The sequence below is a fragment of the Mus musculus genome, chromosome 4 (assembly GCF_000001635.26).
Source record: "Mus musculus strain C57BL/6J chromosome 4, GRCm38.p6 C57BL/6J".
NCBI classification, from domain to species: Eukaryota; Metazoa; Chordata; class Mammalia; order Rodentia; family Muridae; genus Mus; species Mus musculus.
In genome coordinates, this window is record NC_000070.6 from 118,571,643 (window position 1) to 118,587,561 (window position 15,919).

Below are 15,919 nucleotides of genomic sequence, written 5' to 3' on the forward strand. Positions count from 1 at the left end.
ACCTTCTGCTGCTCCTTGCGCATCTCCTGATCCGTAGCTCGCAGTTTCTGCAACAGTTCTGTGATGTTCAGCTCCAGTTGCGTGTTCTGTTTATGGAAACGCTCCAGCTCGGCTTCCATCTGTAGAGAACCAGGGGATGGAGGCATGAACGGGGAAGTCAGGAGGCAAAACTGCAACCTCCTGACAACCACAGTGCGATGTGTTGGGAGTGAGACCTTGCTCCTTGACACTTGCCCTCCTATAAGCACTGCTCTTGGCTGAGAGCATGCCCGCTCGGAGTCCTGCACCTGTCTGTGGCCAGGTCACAGAGTTTTCTTCTTAGTCACCTGCCCCTCCCTTAACTGTACAGATTTCTCTTTTCTTGTATTCTTTCTAATTCAGTCGACCTAGATCCCGGATTCTCAACTCCTGCTCAAGATAGGTCTCTCCAGAGAAATGCCTCCTTCACCCAGTTTGGAAGGATGTTTGAGTGGAGTCTGACCCTTGGGGTCCACAATCGTTCTAAACAGAAAGTTGAGGCTTGTTTCTAAAGTAGAGAGTTTTGAGGGACTGGAGTGGAATGTGAGCATCTTCAATCTAGGGCAGAAAGAAGAGACAAGATGGGGACAGACAGTCTGATCATCTAAGGGTCAAAGGAGTACAACCAAGAGCCATCCATCCCCTCTTCAAAGCGATGGCAGGAGATACCAGTGAGCGTCTGAAAGCCTCTCTCTCCCTTGTTAAATCTGTCTTACCCGGGGCACATCTAGTTCAGATGAGACTGGCTGTGGAGAAACCCAGTCCCCACTGAAAGCTTTAGGGGATGTTTGATGGACACCCCACATCTGATGGGCACTAGCACACCTGTGGTGCTTGCTATGGGGTTTTCAGGGGATCGGACAGTTCATTGTTTGATGTGTAGGGTGGAAGGCCCACCCTCATTCTATCATAATGTTTTTAGGTTCCTGTCTACCTCTGGAAGGTCTGGGAAGGTGAAAGAGACTGCCCCCATGTTCTGGACACAGAGGGACTCTTTTTTATTAATAGGAGGTATTTTGCTAGATGGAAAAGCCCTCTGAGGCGATGCCTGGCATCTGGATGGACTCTGTGAACATCTGATGAAGGCAGGAAGAGCAGGCGAGTGTGGTGGGCAGAAGTGGGGAGATTGAGAGTGGGAGGGGAAGTAGGAATTGCCTGCCTCTGGCAGACGTGTGGCAAGGTAAACGGGCCGTGTCTGCAGAGCTGTAGAGAGCCTCCGTGTACAGGGAACACACGAGAATGGGGCTTTGCAGCAGCTAGAGCCAGAACGAGCACCGTCGGGGCTGGGGAGGCGGTTCGCTGGTTAAGAGGCCTTTGCTGGAAAGGCAGAGGAGCTGGGCTTTGTTCCCAGCACCCACATGGTGGTGTTCACAATGCTCTATGCCTCCAGTTCAAGGGGATCTGATGCTCCTTTCTGGCCTCTGTGGGAGCCAGGCACACGTGTGGTGCCCATGTAAGCAAAACTCTTACACAAAACATATACAACTAAATAAGGTGTTTGTTTGTTTGTTTTTTGTTTTAGCAATGAGCACTGTAGGAGGCTTAGGAACAAACAGAGAACTGATGTAGTGGTAGTTTCTACATCCTAGAAGCCTCCAGTCTAAGAAGATGAGAGAACTGAGTCAGAGGCTGATATGAAATGGATTAAACGTCATCTGTGGCAGAAGCAGAAGGAGCCCTGTGTACACAGGGGACTTGAGCAGGGTCCCAGCCTGGGAAGAGGCACCCTGGCTGAATGCTATAGGGGAAATATTGGAGGACAAAGTAGGGAAGAGAACAGCAGGTGGAGACAGCCTGCCTGCAGAGGACTGGGGGGTGGGTAGCCTGGTGCATTTCTGTGGGATGGCATTGGTCCAGATGACTGTAACATGGCACATCACTGGAGGCAAGCTGAGGGGTCCATCACACTGAATAATGTCACCAGGAGCAGCAGCAGTGTCTGGCGTCTCAGAGGTGGGGCTACGTAGAAGTTCTATCAGAAGAGAGAAAACCAGGAGACCAGCTTCTCTGGGAAAGAAAGATGGGTGTCCTATGACAAAGGATGCCCCTAATATTCAGGGCCCCTGAGGTCATGTCTGAGTGGCACAGCTGACCTCATATCAGTCCTGGGCCAGAAGAGACAGACTGGGTTAGGATGGAAGTGGCTGTACTCTTTGCCCTTGCTCGTTCCTCTGCAGGCAGAGCCTCACATTACTTCAAGGGTTATAAATGTAAACCGTAAAGTATGTAAAGTGTGAACGTCTGGCTGGAAAGCCAGAAGATGAGCCCAGAATGTGAGAACAAACATCTCTCGCCCAGCATGGACACCAAGTCCACTTTCCTGTGTTATTCATCGTGATAATTCCCAGTGGGGAGGGCTGGGGGAGGCGGAAGAAGCCATTTGTCCCCCAGTGGACATCTGGCAGTATCTGGAGAGGTTTTGGATCATAACAACCTAGGCAGGGGGTACTTCTAGCATCAAATGGTTGGTGCTAAAGCCCTTGACAGCTCACAGGACCGCCCCTCCCATCCCCACAGCAGAGAATCAGCCACCCCAGAACACAGGCAGTGCTGAGAAACCCTGCCCTAGATGAACAAATAACTGAACTAAAAGGGAAATCACAAGGACCCTTTCTCCACAGAGAAGCTGGAGAAGCATATATGAAGTGGAGCATCTCAGTCCAGGCTGGCTTCGTGGTCATTCACAGGGGTCTCGGTATACAAACCTAGAGCTCGAGACTGCCCTCCAATAGGAGGAACATCACCAGAGGCAAGCAGTGGGCATTTCTGAATGTGTCAATAACCCCCAGAGGAAAGGCTCACGGTCAGAGATTCCTACAAAGAACCAGGTCCAGGTGACAGCCCTGAGTCACTGGAATAAGGAGTGGGCACAGTGTGTGTAAGCGTTAACTAGGAAGGCCCCTGCCCTATTTCCCTAAACCAGGTAATTCCCTGCTTAGAATCAAGGTTATGTTCCACCTCCATCACTGCAGGGGCAGTGACTGATCCCACAGGTGTGTTGACAGGAAGATCTTAAGGCAGAGCCCTCACAAATGCCTGTATAAAACAGGCCTGGAAGAGGACACACAGAAGTCACTATCACACACACACACACACACACACACACACACACACACACACCACCTCCAATCTTCTGCTGCCCTGATCCTGGACTTTCAGCCTCTTTCTCAGTAGAAAGATTTTTGTTCTCTGAAATTTCCCAGGCTGAGATAGTTTGCTACTGAAAAGTCAAAGACAGTTGCCATTCCTTGGCCCTGAGATCACTAGCATATGGTGGGAGGTCCCAGGAAGGCAGCTCTGTGGTCAGCCGGGGCCACAGAGAACATCACACTGATGCCATGGGGGAAAATCAATACCATCCCCTCTAGATCCCACCCCCAGGCTGATCTCTGCTTGATGTCTTTACTGAGCCTCTTGGAGCAAAGGCATTGCCGAGCATACCAGCACCACCATAGCCTGTGGGCATCTAGACAGGTAAAGATGCTGACACCTGCCATACTCGCTCAGCACCAACACCTTGAGAAAATGGAAGGGAGAGTGGGGTCCTGCTTTGTACATGGGGTCAGGGGAGGTGTCTTTGAAGAGGTGACATCTAAGCTGACACAGGGAAGATGATAAACTGATCCTATGATGATCCAGGGAACAGTCTTGCAGCCAGAGGGGACCCTACTGCAGAGATCCTAAAATGGGAGAAGCCAGGCTTTTCTGAGCTATCAGCAAGCTCAATCCAGAGCAGGGGAGGAAGGCAAGAGATGAGGCTGCAGAGAGGAGAGATGCACGAAGCCTTTGGGTTTTATTCTAGTAGGAAGGGACACCACTGAGGAGTTCACTCTATGTGGAAGCCAGGCTATGGTCTGAGTCAGGTCCAGACAAGAAATGGTAGACGGGGCTGGCGAGACGGCTTGGCAGGCAAAGGTGCTCACTAGCCCTAAGGACTTGAGTTCCGATGTGGGAACCCATATGGTGTATGGAGAAAACTGACTCTTGCACGTTGTTTTGGGCCGTCCACATGAGATGCTGTAGCAAATGCACCCTACCTCTAAGTAAAGTAAGTATAAATCAGTGCCTCTCTTTCTAAAGAAGCTATGGTGGAGGCTTATGGAGGGCAACAGCATTGGGTTTAAAACCTGACTGGCTTGGTGTTGGTGATGCTTTCGGACCCGGGAGTTAAGTTAACGGTAGAATTAGGAAAGACTTTTACATTTGCATGACCGAGAAACAAACGATAGAAGGGGGGGGGGTGTTGGAAATCAAGAGTGAATCTGGTGGAAAATACCAACATTTCAGTTTTAGGTCATCAAGGTCCCCAAGTCCTAGGTGTCTTGTACCCAGTGGGAGGCTGACAGGTAAACAGGATGTCACTAAGAAAGTGTGCAGGAGCCTGGGGCTAAAAGGCACACATCTGGACTGCTGGACTCTAGGAATCCTTATCATCCAGCCAGCCTGACTTCTCCTCTGTCCCCTGTCCCCTGTCCTGTCTGTTCCCCAGAACACAGTCTTAATCGTTCCACTCTTGTGCTTAAGAGCCATGGAAGGAAGACTTCTGATTCCCTGTCAGAAGTCCAAACACCAGACCCTGGCCTGGGCTCTCAGCAACATCCCTCTTTGAGAAGCAGTTCTCCGCCCTTGGAGGCAAGAGTACCTTTTGGCTGGGTACATACCGCCCCCTGGTGGCCAAATCCTCAACATGTGCATCTCCCGTTTGCCACTGCAATAAGAGGACTCCCACTCTCTCCCCACACAAGCCCGACTAACAAGCCAAATCCCCATCTAACTTGCTTCGGGGAGCTGGAAGCCTCAGATGCCTTGGCTGTGAGAGGCATTCTCTCTCACTTCCCTCGAGTCAGTGAGTGACAGGGTTAGAGGGGACAGAGGTTCCAATGGGCAGGGTGTGAGGCACGGTCCCCCCTCACCTCCTGGATCTGCTCTTTCATCACTTTGATCTCGTTCTCCCTCGGTTCTATTTGCTTCTTCAGCTCCTTTATTTTGTAGTCAAGGACAAACTTGAATTTCTCCAGCTCTTGGTTCTTCTTCTTCAGATCATAAATTCGCTTCTCCTGGAGGTGAGAAGAGAAGGGGAAGGGAGCGATGTCACAAGGCCCTGGCATGTGGAACTCCTTTAGGTTTGAAAACACACAGTCATGACGCCGCAGATGGGCGAGGTCACAGACTGTGGCATGGGCTTCACAGGAGCTCACTCCCTTTTGTGTAGGTTGTGAAAGACAATGTCTTTCATCCCACACTGTGTAGTTCACTCCTGGCCTTGGTGCATCTCTGTCAGCAAGGGGAATCCGTTCTCCTCACTCGTATCTCATTGGATTCATGACCCGCTGGAAACCCAGAAAAAGAAGTGGGCAGGATGATGTGCGGCTGCCAAGGCTAGGTCTGCCTGCCTGACGGTTCTGGGACACTTTCTGTGGTGTGGGCTAGCTGCACTGTAAAGGGTTTGCACATACTGAGCCCTCTCGGACAGAGAGCATGCTTAGGGCTCTGTGGCTGAAAGACTCAGATGAGCTCAGCCTCCTTACCATCCCTGCCTTGGGGATGGAGCTCGGCACATGGGAGACACAGCCACTGTGGGCGTTCATCTGCTAGCTTCTAACTTTTGGAGGCATCTCCAGTCTTTCTCAGCTGAGTTTCCCCGACAGGGTCAGAGACCAGCCCTCTTGTTGGACCCTGTGCCATTTCTGACCCTAATTTGATAGCAACGGGCTGGAGAGATGGCTCAGTGGTTAAGAGCACTGACTGATCTTCAGGAGGTCCTGAGTTCAATTCCCAGCAACCACATGGTGGCTCACAACCAAATACCCTCTTCTCCCCAGACACTGTCACTGTTTTCAGTGTACTCATACATAAAATAAATAAAAATAAAATCTTTAAAAAAAAAAGAGGATAGCAACACAGCTGTTTGTTTGGACCACCGAGTTTTCAGGCAATCTGGTGGAAGTGGAGCAGGGGGTCTATCAAGCAAGTCTGGACTGGGTGATATTTTCCTGTCACAGCTCTAAGAATTGACTCAGTCCCCCATCCTTAGGGCAAAACCACTGACTGGAGGGGAAGACACACAAGTAAATGCAGCCCCAGAATGTGATGTGTTATGCTGGGGGTGGGGTGAGGCATCGTGGTGGTTTGCGCCACTGCAGCAACCTGGTTCAGGGTGATGTGTTGGTTCCCAGGGAAGTCAGAAATGAGGCTGGAGACGGAGGGGAGGAACTCAGAGGTCATCCCAGAGGCTGGAGTTTGCTGACCTCTGCTGTGGGCCATGGGAAGCTACTGGAGGGTTTTCAGTGGTGGAATAACTGCGCTGGCTAGTTTTATGTCAACTTGACACAAGCATTAAGAAAATGCTCCGTGGCCTGGAGAGATGGCTCAGCCGTTAAAGGCTAGGCTCACAACCAAAAATATAAGAAAATGCCCTGTAAGGTGAGGCTGTAGGCAAGCCTGTAGGGCATTTTCTTAATTAGTGATTGATGAAGTTCAGCCCATTGTGAGTGGAGCCATCCCTGAGCTGTTTCCTGAGTTCTATAAGAAGGCAGGCTGAGCAAGCCATGAGGAGCAAGCCAGTAAGCAGCACTCCTCTATGGCTTCTGCTTCTGCCTCCAGGTTCCTCCCCTGTTTGAGCTCCTGATCTGTCTTCCTTCAGTGATGGACTACAGTGTGGAAGTGTAAGCTAAATAAACTCTGTCCTTCCCAACTAACTCTTGGTCATGGGGCTTCCTCGCAGCAATTGAAACCTTAACTAGGACAATGACCTAACTACGCTTGCTGCTGCGGACCAGGGTGGGAAGCAGGAAAGCCGCTAGACTAAGAGGGGGTCACGATTCTCTGCATTAGGAATGGCTGGTCTCTTTCTTGTCAGTTTCTTCTTTGAGAATCTGAAGAGAGCCCTGCTCCATCTCCATATACAAGACTTCCTGTGCAGAAACATCATGCAGGCTGACAAAGATCCGTCCAACCCCTCGTTTCCAAGGAAAGAACAGGACAGCTTTGAGAAATTACCTAATGCACAACAGCTGGTCAGCAGAGGGGCCTGTGCCAGAACCCACCTAAGTAATGCTGACACCCATGTGTGGCCACAGAAGAATTCTGCCCAATGAGACAAAAGATGCAGTGGTTGGAGATGTGGGATGGAGTCTGGGTTTGCTCAGGAGGATAGCAAACCTGGATGTTGAGGTGGTGTGCCCATAGAAAACATGTGCCCATCAGCTGAGCATTCTGCACAAAGGCATTCCCATCTCCCTGGGCTACCCAGTAGTTAAAGGACCAATGCTATAGGAGTCCCCTACTACTGGCAATACCATGTGGACAGTGTGGCAGGTGAATTACCCTCAGCCCATAAAGTGGGCCATCCTAGGATGCCTGGCTCAGCGGGGGGGTGGGGGGGCGGGGATCTGGGAGCCAGCAGACCTAGGTTCTTATGTGAATGAAGTCTGTCCCCTACAGACTGTGGGCAGTAAACTCTGCCTCCTGGGACTTGGCCTCATGAGACGCAACCCCGGGTTGTTGGAGGAACTGAGAGTGCTGTGTTAGCACTCATGAGCTCCATGCCAAACGCACAGTGGGCACTGCAGTTCTTCTGCCACCAAGTCAGGTAAATGATGTCGGAGAAGCCAGAACCCTTCCAGCTCTGGGTCCCTCTGGGCAGTGGCCGGGCAGGGCAGTGAGTAGCTCTCACCTTGTCTTGAATGGTCTCGTCCCTCTCCTGGATCTCTCTCTTGAGCCCTTGGATGTCTTTCTCCAGGGATCTGATGATGCCCTGCAGCTTCATCTGCTCCGACTTGAGGAGCTCGATGTCGTTGGTGCGCTCTTCGATCTCCTTCTGCAGGCTGCTGAACTGAGGCGGCAGACGGCAGATGGCGCCAGTGAGCACCTCTGGGGCTGATCCCCATCTCCCCGCCCCAACTGAGGATGCAGCTCGCCCTCCTCCAGGAACAAAGAAGCCCCACCACTCAACATCCATGGACTTTGGGGAGTGGGTTTTGTTATCCTATTTTCTTCAGGGACGACCTTTTTCTAAATTGACGAATATTCTCTCCCCTGCCCCCCATACTTGAAAATTTCATACTTGCATACAAGTACCATGGCCACCCCCTCCACAACCATCTCCTACCTCTGTCCCAGTTCTGACACACACCTACCTCCCTTTTTCACAACTACTTTCCCTCTAACTATAAGGAGACAGGCTCTTTTTATGTAGCCAGGCTGGCCTTGAACTCACGATCCTCTTGCCTAGGCTCCTAAGACCTCCTATTGCAGGGACAGGCTATCATGCTTATATTGTTTGTTCCAGGGAGTGGGTTTTTTCAAGAAATTGGAACAGTTCAGTATTTCTCCAGGTCAAGTGAGTGATGGACTATCCACTGTAATAATGTCCAGTCTACTGAACGTTCTCACCTTCCTAACGCTGCGACTCTTTAATACGGTCCCTCATGTTGTGGTGACCCTCGACCATGAAACTGTTTTGTTGCTACTTCATAACTGTAATTTTGCTACTGTTATGAATTGTAATATAAATATGGATGTGCAGGATATCTGATATGCGACCCCTTTGGGGTCATGACCCATAGGTTAAGAACTAGGCTCTCTAGATGGACCTGGGTTCTTCCAAGACCATACTGGCCCCTGGAGTGGGTCAAGGTCACAGAGATTCGCTCAATCTGATGAGCCACGGTAGCCACGTCCACTGTAGGAGGGAGAGCCTGGTTGTCCCAGGAGTCACACCAAACAGGGCGATTTCTAACAGGAAGCTTTGATTCCTAATGGGCTTGCTTTGAACTTAGCGTCTCTGGGGCTAACCATTTTAGAGAAAATTAGGCAGTTCTACGGGGATCTGTGAATGGCATCCCTTCCTCTCTCAGCATCGGGGAACTAAACAGGTGCCTCATCTTGCAGTCAGAGTGTCTTACATTTCCCACCACTCTTCTGAGGAGGGGTCTTTGGGTGGGAACGCCCTGAGCCGAGGCATCACCAGGCTTAGCTGCTGCCCATCTCATCCTCGCACCGCTGCCATTTCCAGCAGACCCCACTTGTCCGCAAAGGAAAGCTCAGAGCATCTTTCTGTGCACGGGAAGCCCATGAGAAGGAGGGAAAGGGTGAGGCTTGGTGGTACACTCCTGTAACCCTAGCACCTGGGAGAATGAGGCAGGAGGATCACGAGTTTGAGGGCAGAATGAGTATCTCAGTGAGATAGATCTAAGCCAGCCTGCGGTCCTGGAGGTGGGACCTCTGTGTGGTCGCCCATGGCTGCCTGTCCACTTGCCCCTTGCCGCCCAGCCTCCTCTGGGATGCTTCCGGGGCCCACCCCTGGGTCATCATGCAGCAGCCCGCACCTTCTTCCTCATGATGCCCGTTTCTCCCTTGAGTCGAAGGTTAGACTCCTTCTCATCCCTAAGCTTCCTCTCGTACTTGGTTTTGATGTCTTGGATCTCCCTGTCTTCATCTTCTTCAATCTGCTTCTTGGTTTCCTCGAATTCCCGAAGCTGCTGTCGGACATCTTCCTGTGCCTGGCTCAGAGCGGGGAAGGGAGAGAGAAAGCGTGTTGAGGCCGCCGTGCTGAGGGCCTCGGAGGACAGGAACACAGAAAGAAGCCTTTCTCGTGAAAACCGCAGAAATGGAAGTCAAGGCCCTGTCCTGCCTCCTGTCCGTCCAGGTCAGGCCTCAGGGTCCTCCTTCCACCTTCCCTTCCTCTTACCCACAACCCGCACGTCCTGTTTTATCTCTGTTCTTCTGGGACAGGGTTTCTCTGTGTAGCTTTGGCTGTCCAGGAACTCTGTAGTCCAGGCTGATCTCAAAACTCTGAGATCCACCTGCCTTTGGCTCCCAGGGGCTGGGATTAAAGGCATGCGCCACCACCCGGCCCAGACACATGTTTAGAGAGCTTGGCTCACTGTGATTACATTTATAAAATTATTTGGTTATCTCTTCCCTGAGATGAGAGTTCCTTGAGGGTAGAAACCTTGTCTCCTGTGCGCATCCTCGACTCCCAGGGCACAGTGCCTGCCGCACACAGTAGCCCCGGGGTGGGGGTGGGGGAGGCAGATGGCTGACCAATTGAGCCGCTCTAATTGCTCCACCCCCAAGCCACCCATGCTGCCCTTTCTCACAGAGAGGGAGGAGGAGTGTGGCTCCCTGGCTTTACCTCCTCTAGAAGGCCAGTTTTCTCCTGGAGTTTGGCCTCATAGAACTCGGTCAGCTCCTCCAGGGCTTGGCTCTTCGTCTCATCGTTATCCCGGAGCTGCTTTTCGTACTCCTCCTGCATCCTCTGGGACTTGAGCTGCAGCTCTTGGTACTTCTCATATTCAAGGAGCAGCTTCTGGTTGTTACAGCATTCTGCGGGGAGAGGCAGGGGCAGCTGTGAGGCGCGTGGGCAGGCAGTGGCAGCCTCCAGTGCCCTCACCTCCAGAGCCAAGGTTCAAGGCCCGCCTAACTCCAACGACTGCCTCTGCTTGTATCTCCCCAAGTGGCTAAGCTCCCTGCACCCAACTCTGGACAGAGGAATCACATTTACGAAGATGCTGTTGGAGAAGGCACTCGAAGGTTCAGGGCCTGGAAAATATCCAGAGTATGCAATACAGATTTTTACATCCCCATTTTATAGATGATCAAACTGAGCCTTGGTAAGGCTAGGGGATACCCTGGAAGATGCAGCAAGGAAGTAGTGAGACTGGGACCCAGCAGTCTGTCAGGCTCCAAATCCGAATCTCCTACTGGGATGTAAAAGGTATTGTAGGGGGCTGGAGAAATGGCTCAGTGGTTAAGAGCGCTGATTGTTCTTCCAAAGGTCCTGAGTTCAATTCCCAGCAACCACATGGTTGCCCAGAACCATCTATAATGTAATCTGGTGCCCTCTTCGGATCTTCCGGTGTGTCTGAGGACAGCAGCGGTATACTCACATACATAAAATAAGTAAAATCTTAAAAAAAAAAAAAAAAAAAAGAGGTGCTGTGTGTGTATTTTGAGGAATGGGCAAATACACAGGAAGGAAAACCATGGTGACTTCCAATAAAGTAGTGTATTCATAGACAGAGCCACATCCCCTGACTTCATAGACAGAGCCACATCCCCTGATTTCTGCTGTGTCTGGGGGTGGGGGTCGGTCGAAGGAGGGGCATCGGATGGTTATCCCTAAACTGCCCATGCCAACCCTGGCTAACTACCCTTAGCCATGTGGCTCCCCCTTGTGGACTCACCCAGGTCTTGCAGCTCCCGGGTCTGTTTGTCTACGAGTTCCTCTAAGCGCTCTCGGTGACTGATGTCCTGTTTTTCTTTCTCTGTTTTTAACACCTGAAACAGAGATTCACTGTTTCTCAGTTCCACACATTTGTCAAGGCACCAACAGGACAAGAGCTGCTTTTACTGGCAACACCGTTATTCATAACATTTTTTCAAGCCCTTACTTTGTACCAGACACTGTTCTGTGGAGTCATGACCACATGGCTACCTTTCATCCGCATTGTATTTAGCTCTGAAGTTCTACACTTTTGCTCTTTATGTACACATGGTAAAAAATAGATTTGTCAAGTCAGGCGTGGTGGCTCACACCTTTAATCCCAGCACTCGGGAGGCAGAGGCAGGTGGGTTTCTGAGTTCGAGGCCAGCCTGGTCTACAAAGTGAGTTCCAGGACAGCCAGGGCTATAGAGAAACCCTGTCTCAAAAAACCAAAAAAAAAAAAAAAAAAAAAAAAAAAAAGATTTGTTAGCAAAGAGTTTGGGTTTGGCACACGGATCAAGTAGATTTTGAGAAGAAGAAGAAGAAGAAGAAGAAGAAGAAGAAGAAGAAGAAGAAGAAGAAGAAGAGGAGGAGGAAGAAGAGGAAGAGGAAGAGGAAGAGGAAGAGGAAGAGGAAGAGGAAGAGGAAGAGGAAGAAGAAGAAGAAGAAGAAGAAGAAGAAGAAGAAGAAGAAGAAGAAGAAGAAGAAGAAGAAGAAGAAGAAGAAAAAACCCTAGGGATTCATTCCAATCATGTACCACTGATGGCTAAATGTGGTGGTGCACACCTTTATTCCATCATGCAGGAATCAAAGGTAGGCAGATTTCTGTGAGTTCTAGGCCAGCCTGGTCTATACAATGAATTCCAGGCCAGCCAGGGCTACACAGAGAATCCCCATCTCAAAAACTGAAACCAAACCAAGCCAACCAACCAACCAAACAAACAAACAAACAAATCCAACAAGAGCCCCACTGGATGCTGCTGGCACATGGCTGTCTTCAGTGTGTTTGCTCATATGTAAATATTTACCTGAGCCTACCAGCTCCTGGCAGGCTGAGGGTGCCGCTCTGAGGCCTGGCTTGTACAAGCAGCACCAAACTAACACTCGATGCCTGGCTGAATGAATTATAAGTAAATACATGAATAAGTTTAACAGCCAAGAGCTTTTCAACCCAACAGACCCATGAAGATAAGTTTCCCGTCCAGACACCCTTTGAGCCAAAAGGTGGGAGGGGGGGGTGTGGATGAGCAGGCCAGGCAGGTTTTGTATAGCATAAAGATGGGCTTTTAAATCCCTGGGCCACGCCTAACTACACACTGCTGAGACAGGTTTTATTTTGGACAGTCTAGAAGTCAGCACCTGCTAGTCCCTTCTCTAGCATTCTTGTTATTTCATCTCTTGAAAGTGAGTTATTCCTGGTTTCAAAAATAAATACTCACTGTAGAGAATCTGGAGATTACGAAAGTGTATTGGGAACAAAATATAAGTTATCCGTAACAGCAGCTTTCGGGATAATCGTCCGTTGCCTCGTTGCCTCTTCTCCACGTACCTGTTTTACCCGGCAGTACCCTTCACTATGGAAAGCTTTATCTTCCTCTGACCTGCTTAGTCACCTGTCATGCACATCTCCCCGGGCAGCCGGGCTTAACAGCTCAACAGTTCCGATGCCCTTAGACCATGCAGCCGGCCCCATGCTCAGCAGCACGGAAGCTGCTTATTGCTGACGCGCACGTTCACGAAGGCTCCCGAAACACACCTGGTTCTTCGTCTTTAAGGATTCCATCTCCTGGATGAACTTGTCCGTCAGCTCCTTGATCTTCTCCGTGTAGTTCATGTCCTTCAGCCGGAGCTGATACTCATTCTCCATCTTCAGTTCCTCTACACGAGTCTTCAGCTCCAGCATAATCTGAGCCTTTGGGAGAAGGATGCGGAATCAGGGATGCGGAATCAGGGATGCGGAATCAGGGATGCGGAATCAGGAGTGCTCGAGGTAGCGGGAGCCGGGATACATGAACCTGTGATCCTGATCTGGGACCCACTGCCCTACGTCACTTCAAATGCACTACCAGCTAGGACTTGTTGCCATTTTCCCTACAAGATGTACAGGTGACATGAGGACACATAAGAGTGTCCTCCTTTATCTTTCCAATACGTGCTCAATGGCCCTACTATGTGCCAGTAGCTCTCATGTCTCCCTCAAATTGGCATAAATGTCACCTGCCTGGTGAGGCCTACTGGGACCCTCTATTCAATCCTACTACTTTCCCCTTCCCAGTCTTAGCTTGGAACTCTGGACTGACCCTTCCTAACATCACCTTATGCTCTATTTTTAAAAATTATTTCTTCGGATACCAGCACTTGGAAGCTATTATGTGATTTGCTTATTATTATTTCTTATTCTGTTGTCTTTTCCTTTCGCTAGAATTTAAGCTCCCCACAGGTGATATCGTTACTGGTTTTGCTCTCCAACACAGCAGGTACACAGCTAAAACATAGTAGGTACTCAAAAGGCAACCCCTTTCTCTGTGTTTGGTCCTGGGAATCAAACCCGGGGCCTCAAACCTCTAGAGTTCTATATTGGGCCACACACCCATGGGGACAGAAGATACTTGTCCCCATGGAATGCATAGCCTATTGAGGCAGCCAAATCAACACATAATTGCAATTAAGTGTCCAGTGACATGGGTTACTGTGCCCTCATGTCCTCTATTCCTGTGCTTGTGCCATCGCTTTTACTTTGACTTGTGCTTGGCTCAAAAGTCTAATGTCTGTCTTTCCCATCCCCACCACGGTTTTCTGAAAGCCCGGTCATATGAGTTCCCCTCCTTTCCTGAAGAGTGGGAAAGGGACTCAGATGGTCTCTTCTGCTCACCCTGATTCCAATGCATGCACCCCCACCTTGTCCTTACTGGTCTGTTCCCATACCTCTGTGACAACAGGCTTGTGTTCCATTTGTTTCTGTACACCTAACTGGCACCTGGGATGGACTGAGAGGAGGGATACCCACTGGTGGTCCCCGTGTGGTTTGGTGACAGTTGGAAGCAGAGGTAGAGGGGTGTAAACTTGGAAACCACTCAAGTGTTACAAGACGTGGAGGAGGTGTGGATGCGACATGGAAGAGCCTCCCCTAAGCTCCTGAGGCTGGCTTTGTGTGGGATTCGGACTTCCTGATGATGATGATGATGGGCAGCACAGAGTGGGTTAGAGGTGAGGTGGTTAGCAGGGAGGTGACTACAGAGTTCAGGTGGGAGGGGCTGGAGGTGAGGTGGGGGAGGGGAGCATGAAGGAATGGAGAGAATGTAGAAAGAGATTCTGGGAAATGTGGTGCCCCAATGGCTCTGTGGTGATGAGAAGGCACTGGAAGACTCCCCCCGGTGACTGGCTGATCCTGGGTTGGAGTTTATCTGTCTGGCTTCACTGCGCAGTCTGCAGAGCCTCTCGCAGATGAAAGGGACACTGTAGGTGCTGCTAGGTGTTCTGCAGGTGAATATGCGGCCCCATGGCCTGTGTTGGACCAGGGAGATATTTACTGTTGCAAGTGGTCCAGTTTTGGATGTGGGACATTCAAGGTGCTTGCTTGTTCATTGGCCTTCTGTATTCTGTCGCTACGTTGCTGCAGAGAATCTTTCCATGGTAGGAATCTGTCGTGATACTTTCTAACTTAAGGTCTGTCTGCCTGTGCTCCTTCCAAACCACTTCCAAGCCCTCTGTGGTCTCGGATTTTCTCCAGCTCTCTTCTCCGCAACAGATTCTACTTACAGATGCTAGGCCCATCTTCCTGGAGGACCCCGCCCCCCTTTTCCCCCTGCACACACTGCTGGCTGGATATGGAAGGCCGTTGGTTCTGGTAGTGCTGTGCAGAGCTTGCTTTGTCCGATACATCCTGGCCTGGGGTGGTGTCCTCCTCCTGTGTTCCCATGGCAGTGTTCTCTTGGAACACCACCTCAGCTTGCATCCCTGTTTGCTTCCCCCTGGCTCTCCTCCCAGGCTACAGGCATGGGGACCCTTTTATCTCTGAAGCTCCAGTGTTGGTGGCCTGTCAGGCATTTGGAAGTCGCTTCTGTTGCCAGCACGTGGACTTGTATATCCAAATGACTGAGTGGACTTGTATATCCAAATGACTGAGTGGACTTGTATATCCAAATGACTGAGTGACTGAATAGACTTGTATATCCAAATGACTGAGTGGACTTGTATATCCAAATGACTGAGTGAGCGAGTAAGTTCCTGGCTGAGAGACAGTTACATGGAATATCAGGGTATAAAGAGACAGGGAGCTGGAACTGGGGAGAATGTGGAGTGTTACCCAAGGGAGGTAGAGAGAGGAGGCAGAGAGGGAGCTGGGGAGAGGTTTGCAGAGAATCATCCTGATGGTTGTGGGAGAGGGAGGGAGGCTCAGGAAGTGGGACACATACACACAGACTACACAGACACAGACACACACAGACACATACACACTATTTCCACTGTGGTAGTGGCAGTGCTGTCAGGCCTGGCTGTGGTCAGGGGTCAGGGGTCAGAGTCAGTGGAGACACTGTTAGACCTTGAGCTTATCCTTGCATCTCCTATTTGGCGCCTCTACCCTCTGGGAATAACAAGAAGAAAACAGGGGAGAGCAGCCATGTTTGCCACAGGGAGGCTCCTCCCTCCTCCTCCTTTGCCTTTCATAGAGAATGTTCCAGGGCTCTCTGG

At 50.5% G+C, this 15,919-nt stretch overlaps 1 protein-coding gene across 3 annotated transcripts in view; it reads right to left on the minus strand.

The window, feature by feature from the left end:
- The window catches only part of Cfap57 (cilia and flagella associated protein 57), a 66,270-nt gene that overhangs the window by 17,093 nt on the left and 33,258 nt on the right, over window positions 1-15,919 (minus strand). For all 3 annotated transcript variants that reach the window (XR_003955005.1, XM_006503371.3, NM_026789.5), the window contains 7 exons: window positions 12,984-13,139; window positions 11,208-11,301; window positions 10,157-10,347; window positions 9,348-9,521; window positions 7,694-7,852; window positions 4,932-5,075; window positions 3-119 (listed from right to left, as the gene is read on the minus strand). Coding sequence is in view for 2 of the 3 variants with exons in the window: in XM_006503371.3 (XP_006503434.1) it covers window positions 3-119; window positions 4,932-5,075; window positions 7,694-7,852; window positions 9,348-9,521; window positions 10,157-10,347; window positions 11,208-11,301; window positions 12,984-13,139 (1,035 nt within the window). In the remaining variant the exon portion in view is untranslated. The remainder of the gene's footprint in view (window positions 1-2; window positions 120-4,931; window positions 5,076-7,693; window positions 7,853-9,347; window positions 9,522-10,156; window positions 10,348-11,207; window positions 11,302-12,983; window positions 13,140-15,919) is intronic.